Source organism: Caenorhabditis briggsae (assembly GCF_000004555.2).
Source record: "Caenorhabditis briggsae complete genome, chrIV, whole genome shotgun sequence".
Lineage (NCBI taxonomy): Eukaryota > Metazoa > Nematoda > Chromadorea > Rhabditida > Rhabditidae > Caenorhabditis > Caenorhabditis briggsae.
Window position 1 is genome coordinate 15999304 of NC_013487.2, and position 10799 is coordinate 16010102.

At 40.5% G+C, this 10799-nt stretch overlaps 2 protein-coding genes across 2 annotated transcripts in view; both read left to right on the plus strand.

Annotated features, from left to right (window-relative positions):
• CBG13933 overlaps positions 1-8512 on the plus strand; it is a gene marked incomplete at both ends in the record, with an annotated part of 14775 nt that extends 6263 nt beyond the window's left edge. The window contains 10 exons of the mRNA XM_045236305.1: positions 240-476; positions 1302-2075; positions 3353-3640; positions 4042-4145; positions 5005-5431; positions 5752-5942; positions 6136-6313; positions 6707-6843; positions 7457-7732; positions 8029-8512. Coding sequence (XP_045095294.1) covers positions 240-476; positions 1302-2075; positions 3353-3640; positions 4042-4145; positions 5005-5431; positions 5752-5942; positions 6136-6313; positions 6707-6843; positions 7457-7732; positions 8029-8512 — 3096 coding nt within the window. The remainder of the gene's footprint in view (positions 1-239; positions 477-1301; positions 2076-3352; positions 3641-4041; positions 4146-5004; positions 5432-5751; positions 5943-6135; positions 6314-6706; positions 6844-7456; positions 7733-8028) is intronic.
• A 782-nt stretch (positions 8513-9294) lies between these two features.
• Positions 9295-10799, plus strand: part of CBG13932 — a gene marked incomplete at both ends in the record, with an annotated part of 8574 nt that continues 7069 nt past the window's right edge. The window contains 3 exons of the mRNA XM_045236306.1: positions 9295-9390; positions 9616-9737; positions 10020-10164. Of these exons, the coding sequence (XP_045095295.1) occupies positions 9295-9390; positions 9616-9737; positions 10020-10164 (363 nt within the window). The remainder of the gene's footprint in view (positions 9391-9615; positions 9738-10019; positions 10165-10799) is intronic.

Below are 10799 nucleotides of genomic sequence, written 5' to 3' on the forward strand. Positions count from 1 at the left end.
TGTAGTAAATTCAGCATTTTCAGCCCTAAAAAAATCAATTTTTGATGAAATTCGGCTGAAAACGACGATTTCTGACTCTGAAAATCAATTACAGCACTTTCAGACCCCTTAAAATCTTTAAAAAGTCGATTTTTCCATGAAAATAGCTGAAAAATGACGATTTTTGACTCTGAAAATCGCAAAAATGCATTTTCAGCACTTCCAGACCCCCCAAAATCATCTAAAAATCAATTTTTCAGGCGTTCAACGAGGCGTGCATCTGGTGTGAGAAGAATCTATCCGGAAACCAACGAGCCACATTCGAGAACCCCATCTACAAGTTCGCCATCCAGAAGTTGGTTGATAAGACGAAGGATAAGGCACTGATCAGAGGATGGAAGCGTGCTCAACAGGTCGAATATCGACACGAGATGGCTGAGAAGAGACGGGCGGTCTACTCACAGTATGAGCCTCAGATCAAGGCTTGGTTCAATGAGGTAAGGGTAGAAAAACAGGGAAATCGACTGAAAGTGGTCTTAATTTGACTGAGAATAGTCCAAAAATGTGGAAATTTGGCTGAAAATAGTCTAGAATGGGCTGGAAACAGTCTAAAAAGATAGATTTTGGGCTGAAAATGGTCTGGAACTGGTCCAAAAAGGTGCAAATAGACTGAAAATGCCAATTTTCAAGCTCTAAATCACTGAAAATGAGCCACAAATAGCTGGAAATCACGTAAAATGGGCTGAAAATAGCATAAAATACCCCAAAGAGTCGGTCTAAAATCGTCCAAAACCGGCCTAAATTCGACTGAAAATGATCTAGAACAGGCTGAAAATGCTCAAAAATGCCAAATTTCAAGATGAAATTCGCTGAAAATCACTGAAAAAAGATCCAAAACCGGTCTAAATTTGACTGAAAATGGTCTAGAATAGGCTGAAATTCCCTAAAATTAAGCTTAAAATGGCGATTTTCTGACTGAAAATAGCCAAAAATACCCCAAAATCGGTCTAGAAAGGTCCAAAACTGGTCTAAAGTCGACTGAAAAAGGCCTAGAATAGGCTGAAAATGCTCAAAAATGCCAAATTTCAAGCTGAAATTCGCTGAAAATCACTGAAAATGCTCAGAAATGTCTAAAAATAGCTGAAAAACGATATGATTTGGTCTGAAATCCCGTTTTTTTTGTCAATTTTGGACCATTTGCAACCGATTTTCGACTATTTTAAGGGATTTTTAGCCCATTTTCCACGATTTTCAGCCATTTTTAGATGATTTTTCATCGATTTTAATGATTTTCGCGATCTTAACATTCCCTACATTTCCAGGACATTGCACTCGACGATCTGCTTGTCACCAGCACTACCCTGGACTTCCCCACCAACGCCAAACGCCTGGATTGCGACGCAGAGCTGTTGAAGTGTATGGAAATCGCTCAATACTTCGTCTCGATGCGCAAGATCCTGCTCTGGAACGAGAACATCAGTGCTGAGCAATTGCGAGATGACCTCCATCAAGGGCTCGAAGGCTTCCGACGGTCCACGTACAAGATGATTGCGAATCTTCTGGAGACGGCACTTCAGGAGAAGGAATTCGAGAAGGTCGCCCATTGCAACGCCCGTCTATCAGAATTCCCGATCACGGAGCACACCGTCTCCGAGCTCATCCACGCCTTCTTCATTGGGAACACCGAGACGAGCTTCAAACGAGACGCCAAGAAGCAGAATCGAATGGCTGGATACGTGATGGAAGAGGATTCAGAAGAGTCGGAGCATGAGGAAGAGGCTGAAAATGAGCCAAAATCCGAGGAAAAGGACCCCGAAAATGGTCAGAATGGCCCCCAAATCGACCCCAAGCCCGAGGAAAATGACCCAGAAGACGTCGAGGATTCTGAAGAAGTGATCCGTCGGCAGCGAATCCTTGCTATGTTCCAAAACCCCGCCCACATCTACGAATGGGCTCCGGCGGAGCAGCTAGAGGTGCTCTATGAGCTCAAAGAGCTCGTCCACGACCTTCCAATCATTCGGGAGTGGTACTTGAGAGATGCGAACACGGAGCAGCTCACTGGGCTCAAGGCAGCGGCGAATAAGATTGCCAAGAAGGTAGGCATAGGGCTGGAATTGAAGAAAAGGGATTGGTCCAAAAATGACTGAAATCGAAATTTCGAAGCTCTAATATGTCTTTTTGGCTGAAAAGTGAAACAAAAATTGTGGAAAATCGTCTGAAAAATCATCTGAATATGACCTGGAAACGCTCTGAAATATGATCTAAAACACGAAAATTGTGGAAAACCGTCTGGAAATGGGCTAGAAAAGTTGAAATTCAATGCTTTGGGATTCAAAAATGCTGAAAATTAGCTGAAAATCCACTGAAAATGGTCCAAAAATGGCTGAAATCGAGATTTGGGGACTCCAAAAAATGTCTTTTTGACCTCAGGAAACGTTCATTTTGGCTAGAAATTTTGTTAAAATTAACCCAAAATCAAAGCTTTCAAATGATCTGAAAATGGGCTAGAAAAGTTGAAATTCAATGCTTTGGGATTCGAAAATGCTTAAAATTGGCTGAAAACCCCCTGAAAATGGTCCAAAAATGACTGAAATCGGGATTTTGGAGCATAGAGCCCCTATTTATAACCTCAAAATCCCTAATTTGCCCCCCAGAAACCCCTATTTTGGTCCTAGAAATCCCCATTTTGACCCCGAAAACCAGATTTCAGCCCTGAAAATAGTCCATTTTGACGCCTAGAACCCCATTTTTGCACCAAAAAACTTCAATTTTGACTCTCGAACCCCCATTTTTAGACATTCAAAATTGTATTTTTGGCGCTAAAGACCCCTCATTTTGGCGCCCTAAAACTCACGTTTCGGCACCTAGAAACCTGATTTTGAACCCTACTTTAGGCCTGAAAATCCCTCATTTTGACCCCTAAAACTCCATTTTTGGCACCTAGAAACTTCCTTTTTTGCTCTAAAATCTCATAAACCCCTCATCTTGGTCCTAAAAACTCCATTTTGCCTCGAAAATCCTTCATTTTGACCCCTAATACTCTGCTTTTTGCTCTATAACCCCTCATTTTGATCTCAAAAACCCCCATTTTAATCCCAAGAAACCCCCTATTTTGACCCCTAAAACTCCCATTTTCGTCCTAAAATCTCATTTTCATCCCCCCAAAAAATCAATTTTGGTCACCTAGAAACTCCCATTTTAGCCCTAAACGCCTCATTTTAAGTCAAAAAACCTTCAAAATCTCGATTTTTGACACCTATTAGCCTAGTTTGTGACCATAAATCCTCAATTTTGGCACCTAAAACCCATATTTTAGCACCTGAAATCTCCCATTTTGAGTCCAAAAAATCCCCTAAAAATCGCTATTTTCCAGATCGAGGACTTCCAACAGCAGCTAGCCGATCTCCCTCCAGGCGGAATCACCGAAGCCATGTCACGTCATCAGACGCGCGAGATGGAAAAGGTGATAAAGAAGAGGCAGAATCTGGAGAAGGCGTTGGACGATCTGAGGGATGAGCTGGAGGAGAATCGGGAGAAGTCAGCGAGGGAAAGGGACGATTTGGAACGGATCTATCGAGTGATCTCCATTGGAAACGATCGCCACTTGAGGAAGTACTATTGGTTTGCATATAGCTCGGATGCCGGGATTTGGGTCCAAGATGTGAGTGTTTTGAGTGGAAAAACTGGAAAAATCGGATCAGAATGATGGATTTTGGCTTAAAATTACAGATTTTAAGCTGAAAATGATCAATTTTGAGCTGAAAATGATCAATTTTAGGCTGAAAATGGTCAATTCTGGCTTAAAATGACAGATTTTGAGCTGAAAATGGTCAATTTTGAGCTGAGCAATGATCAATTTTGGGCTCGAAAATGACAGATTTTGAGCTGAAAATTGCCAATTTTGGGCTGAAAATGGTCAATTTTAAGCTGAAAATGATCCATTTTAGGCTGAAAACGATTTACCGCGAAAAATGACAGTTCTCAAGCCATTTTTGACCGATTTCAGCCCAATTTTTGCGATTTTCAGTGATTTTCAGCCCCTGAACCATCGATTTTTTGCAGTTTGGCACGACTTCCTACGAGAAATGGGTCCGCGATTGTCGTGAGAAGGGATTCATGGACATTGAGTCGTTGGATGTGGAGAATCGACCCGAATATGAGGATTTGTGAGCCATTTTTGACTAATTTTTCTCGAAAAACAGGCATTTTTGACCATTTTAAGCATATTTTAAGCAAAAAATCCGATCAAAACCGCTAAATATCGCCTAAAATGCCCAAAAACGGCAAAAAATGGCGATTTTTCAAAAATCGTGCTCACATGGCCTAGTGGGATTTTCGACAAAACATTTGAATCTAGAGGTCGCGGGTTCGACACCCACCGGTGGCAACTTCTTTTTTAAAATGTTTTCCGGGGGTTTTCAGGGGCGGGGAGTTCGAATATCGAGCTTTTAAGCTTTTTCAGCTAGATGACTGATTTTTGGCCTTTTTCGATCATTTTTTGACCACTTTTGATTGATTTTGGACGAAAAACAGACATTATGACCTCCAAAATGTCGTAATTGGCTCTAGAAAACTACAATTTCGGTCTTAAAAACCCCAATTTTTACCTCAAAAATCACAAATATTCGTCCTTTTTCGACCAAAAATGAGCAATCTAGATCGATTTCTGCCATTTTTTAACGTTTTTAGCCTATTTATACGCCCAAAAACCCAATTTTCAGAGCCAAAAACTAAGGCTGAGCAATCAAAACTGCTCCAAATTGTGCAAAAACCGCTAAAAATCGCCAAAAAACCGCCAAAAACGAATTTTCCAAAAATCGTGCTCACATGGCCTTGTGGGATTTTCGACGAAACATTTGAATCTAGAGGTCGTGGGTTCGACACCCACCGGTGGCAACTTCTTTTTTAAGTTTTTTCTAGGGGTTTACGAGGGCGGGGAGTGAGCAATTTGGATCGATTTCAGTCATTTTTGAGCTATTTTAAGCCTTTTTAAGCCTATTTTCAGCCAAAATTCCTCATTTTCAGACCCATCACGTCATCAGAATGCACAGAAGTCTGGTATAAGCTGGATACGGAGTCCGACGTCAAGGAGCTCCTCCAATCCCTGGCGAAGAACGGGAAACGCGAGAAGCCGCTGAAGAAGTACCTCTCAAACAATTTGGACGACATTCTGTCGAGTATTCGGAAGCCAGTGAAGAAAGAAGACGTCAAGAAGGTGACGCCAGAAGACGTCGTCACGACGGATTCAGAATCCATGGAAGATGAGCAATTGGGTGATGAGACTGCCGAGGAGGAGGCTCCAGTGGTTTCCAAGTTCCAGGGACCATTTGGATCCCTTAAACAGACGATGATGGACTTCCTGAGGGATTATCAGCAGTCTGGAATCACTAAAATCGGAGATTTGCAAGTTTTCGAGGGACGACTTCTGGATGCTAATAACTTGGACGAAATGGTAGGAAATTCGGTATTGTTTGAGCAAAAAGAGCTTAAAAACCCCCTGAAAATGGTCCTAAAACTGCTAAAAATCAGCTAAAATGCCCGAAAACCCCTCAAAAAACCAATTTTCCCAAAAAGTGTGCTCACATGGCCTAGTGGGATTTTCGACGAACTTGGATCTGGAGGTCCGGGGTTCGACACCCACCAGTGGCCACTTTTTTTTGAAACTGTTTTTTGGGCTTTTCGTGGGCGGGAAGTTCGAAAATCGAATTTTTAGAACCGTAATTCTAAGCTGAGTAATCAATTTTAAGCTGAGCAATCCAATTTTTCTTCCAGAAACGTCTGTTCATCGAGCTGGTGACCTCGATTCCAAAAGAATGCTTGATTGAGAAATACAAAATGGACGTGGCTCTTGTGAAAAGTGAGTTTCCAGGCATTCTAGGGGTCCCTGGTTCGATCCCCGCTGTGGCATCGCAATTTTTTACTTTTTCGATTTTTGGATTTTTCACGTTTTGTCACATTTCCAGGCGATTTCCAGCTGTTTTTGATGCTTTTTTCGAGGTTTGGAAGTCCGAAAATGCCTGAAACCCTTCATTTTTGGGGGTCCCTTGTTCGATCCCCGCTGTGTCATCTAATTTTTTTTTGATTTTTTGATTTTTTGAATTTTCATGAATTTAGCATTTCTAGGTTATTTTTAGCAGTGTTAACTGAAAATTTAAGGCTGAGCAACCTCGGAAAATCTCTAAAAACTCCCAATTTTCTTCCAGAATGCTTCTCGCACCTCATCATCCCACGCTTCTGTCGTCGTGTGGAAGAAGCTAAGAATCCGTCGTGTCTTCACATGCTTCTGGCCTATTTCGATGCACGAATCGATCGTCAGAGGACGTTACCAGAGCTGGTGAGTTGGGAAAACTCGAAAATTCCAGGAAAATTGGCTGAAAATCGGCTGAAAATGACCCTAAAACTGGAAATTGATCATTCTCAAGAAAAAAGGCGTTTTCAGCATTTTAGGCACTTTTTAGCTATTTTTGATGCTTTTTTCGGGTTCTAGAGGTTCAAAAATACCTGGAAACCTGATTTTAAGGGGTATCAGGTTCGATCCCCGCTGTGGCATCGAAATTTTTGAATTTTTTGATTTTTCAAATTTTCACCAACTTCACATTTCTAGGCTATTTTCAGCGGTTTTCAGTGCAATTTTCATGTTTAGGTGGTCCAAAAATACCCCAAAAATGTCTGAAAGCGGCTCATTTTGACCTATTTTAAGCTGAGCAACGACCCTATATATTTCCAGCCATGCCAAGTGTGCCGCAGAAAGAACGGAACCCAACGAAAGCTGATGTGCAAGCAGTGCGCTACCGTATTCCACTACAATTGCCACCGACCGGCGATCAGTCCCGCGTTGTTTGAGGAGGAAGGATTTAAGGAGCGGTTAGTGCTGTTTTTTTGGCTGAAAATTATGGGAAATTCCGTGAAAAATGAGCAATTTTAAGCCATTTTCAAATATCCGGTTTTCTAGGCCACCTACCCAAAAACTAATGAGATATTTGAATTTGTCATTCAATTTCCTTTAAAATGAGCCCCATATTGACTATATTCGGATAACTTTGAGTTTTAGGGCACACACGAAATCTGGTCTGGCCTAAAATTTGAAGTTTCGGGATTTCTAGGCCATCTACCCGAAATTTGATTCTAGAATCGCTTTTTTCGGCTTATTTCGGCTTATTTTCGAGCATTTGGGGGCTCCTACGAAATTTTCAAAATTTCAAAATTTCGTGAGTGCCCCAAAAAAATTGAAATTCTTCAAAATGGTCCTAAATAGGTCAATATGTGGCTCAAAATGACGGAAATTCGATGGGAAACTCGAATTTAGCAGTCTTTTTCTTTGAAAATTCAATTTTCCAGAGTATCCTAAGGGTCTCTGGTTCGATCCCCGCTGTGGTATCGAAATTTTTAAAATTTTTTTTATTTGCTGTAAATCGATTTTCGGGATTTCTAGGGTGTTTTAAGCAGTTTTTCCATCTGAAAATCCCGATTTTTTCAGTTGGTGGTGTGCAAAATGCACCAAAGAGGATCGTCGTCGTCAACTCGAAGAGGCCAGGGCCAAAACTGAAGAGAATCGAGGATCCGGGGACGAAAGCGCGGGTTCTGATGAGGAGGAAGAAGACGTGGATATGCTGGACGAGGAGGAGCAGATGTCCCGAGGAAGAAGCGCCAAGCGAAAGGCCAACGCGGCGATGAGAGACGTTTTGGAGTTTGAAGGCGTGCTGAGAGCCCCGACACAGCCGCCAGCGCCCAAGAAAGTCAAGAAGGACGTCGTGCCGGTGAGAAATCTCTTTTTTGACTGAAAATGACCCAAAAACTGTCAAAATGGACTCTAACCTAAGAAAAAAGGCATTTCCAGCAGTTCTATGCTGTTTTAAGCGCATTTTTCTGGTTTAGAATGTCTAAAAATACCCATAAATCGCTGAAAATCGACCTTTCCCAGCTATTTTTGGGGTCCCTGGTTCGATCCCCGCTGTGGCATCGAATGTTTTTGCTTTTTTTATTTTTGGAATTTTCGTAAATTTCACACTTCTAACCTATTTTTAGCTGTTTCTAAGGCTTTTTTGAGAGCTTGGAGGACCAAAAACAAATAGAAACCTTATTTTTGGGGGTCCCTGATTCGATCCCCGCTGTGCCATCGAAATTTTTTGCTTTTTCGATTTTTCGAATTTTCGTGAAAATCAAATTTCTAAGCCATTTTAGGGTCATTTCTAGCCAATTTTTACTCCAAAAACCTGTAAATTTCGTCCCAAAACTCATATTTTCATGTTTTCAGGAGGTCCAAGAGCTATTCGACTCCATCGAACGGGCCAATCCCCGTCTCTACAAGCTTATCCAGACAGTGCCATCTCAATCGCGCTCCACACGAAACTCCACCCACGAATGTCGCTCTCTGATGGAGATCGAGGAGGATTTGGACGTCTACACGTCTGCGGATCAGCTCCACGACCATTTGACGCAGTTCTTCCAGCACGCGCGCGGATGGGTCGAAACTCATAACTCGCGAAAGCTCGACGACCTGGATGACCTCATTTCGGAGCTAAATTTCGTTTAAAAACTGAAATTTCAGTTGAAATTCCCCATTTTTTGATATCAAAATCATGAAAATCGACCCAAAATTACCCCCTGAAATATCATTTTTTCCCCATATTTTCGTCATTTTTTTGGCTTAATTACCCCATTTTTTAATTTATTTAACCTAAAATTAGAATTTTGCGCTGAAAAATGGCCAAAAATTGGATTTTTTGAGAATTTTGGTTTTTAGAAACTTTCAAAATTTTCAAAAAAATTCAAATTTCCCGCCTAATTTTTCATGGCAAATTTCAATTTTTCTCTCAAAAGTTTTCAAATTTCCCGCCCCTTTCTCTCATCTGTCTGAATCTCTCTCTTTCCCCATTCATTTTTTCTGGAATTAAAAAAAAATTTCCAGTCAAAATTGATTTTTTCAACTTTTCTCCCTTTAAAATGGCATTAAATACTCATTATCTGATTTACACACTTCATTCATTACATTTTTTCGATTTTAATCTGAATAAAGTGGACATATTGCGAGAAAACCCAAAAATTTGGAGAAAAAACGACTGAAAATGAACGAAAATCGCACAAAACACGAAAAAATGCAAACGCGCTCCATTGGACACTGACGAGAGAGTCTGCAAAGCGAGGAGGGTGGCGAGAGCAACGAGAGGGTTGGGAAACCGGATTTCAGCCAATTTTCGCGATTTTCGCCGCTTTTTTTCGGTTTTTCCGTTAGAAATCACTGATTTCATCGAATTTTTCATCATTTTCATGCTATTTTACCCCTAAAATCCCGAAAAAATCGATTTTTAGCGCGGCATGGAGCCTGATATCGAGCCATGGGATCGATTTCGTGATTGGCTCCATTGTATCTGTGTGGTGACGTTTGATTTGGAATTGGGACAAGCTCTAGAGGTAGATATCGCTGAAAAATTCAAATGTTTCAATTCAAAATTGGAAATTTTCATAAATTTTCAATTTTTGAACGATTTTAGGGGTTTCTGGGGGGTTTTAGAGGTTTCCGGACCCAAAAAATCAATGGAAAATCAAAAAATCAGTCTAGAAACCCCTAAAAACCTCTAAAAACTTCAGAAAAAATTTTTTTTTCAAATTTTCAAATTCCCGCCCGACCATTTCCAGGTCATCTATCCGGGCGACGCGATCCTCTCGAACACTGAAAAAATCAATATTTGCTATCTGGCGTTTCCGGACTCGAACTCCAGCAACGCGCGGGACACCAATTTTCATTTTCGGATCCGCAGGTTGTTGGTTTTTCGGCCGAAAATCGCTGAAAATCGCTGAAAATCGATTTTTCTGAAAGTTTTAAGCTGAAAATTTGAAACCTAGAGGTCAATTTAGGCTGGGAAAGGTTTGGGAAATTTTAGAAAAAAAATTTCTTTTTTTGCAAAAAACGATTTTTAGGTCTAAAAATGAAGTTTTGAGCGGTTTTGAACACGAAAAATTGCTGAAAATCGTCATTTTAGCCCTAAAAGTTGATTTTTCAGAAAAAAATTTTCAGAAAATTTCAGCCAAAAAATTTTCAGAGCCATCAGTGACGTCAGAAGTTGTCAGAAGACGTTCGTCGACAAATCGCCGTCCTCTTTGCCCTTTGATTCGCACTATCTCTATGGATTTGTGCACTTTCGGCAGTGTAAAGACGCCACCATTCATCGTGGCTATTATCAGAAGGTTTGTGGTGCTGAAAATGTCTGAAAATGTCTGAAAATGTCTGAAAATACTGGAAATCTAAGAAATTTCACTTAAAAATCTGAAAAATACAGAAAAAACGAGCCAAAATGACCTAAAACAGCCAAAGATAGGTCCATGGCCTAGAAACCCCGAAATTTTGATTTCTAGGCCACCGAACCTCACCAGAATCAAAATTAGATGCTGAATTCGAATTTCCCTTTTTTTTTCCTTCAAAATGAGCCCAAACACGACTAAAATTCGAGAAAAACTGATTTCCAGAATTTTCGAAAATTCTAAAATTTTTGAAAATTTCTGAAAAGCAAATTTTCTCAAATTAAACCGAATTTGGGCTCATTTTGACGGAAATTCGATGGAAAATTCGAATTCAGCAACCAATTCCGATTCTGGTGAGGTTCGGTGGAATATNCATATGTGGGGGAGTAGACACTAATTTTAGAATGGGTCCCTAAAATTTTAAAGTGAAATACATTTTTCTCCGTAGCTTTGACAGGTAGGTTTTTAGTTCAGGTGACAATTCCGACTCCTAGTTTTAAAAAAAATCTTATAAAAAATTAACTAAAGCGCTTTTCTGAAAATTTCGTTGCACAGGAAATACCTACTTGCACTAATATAGG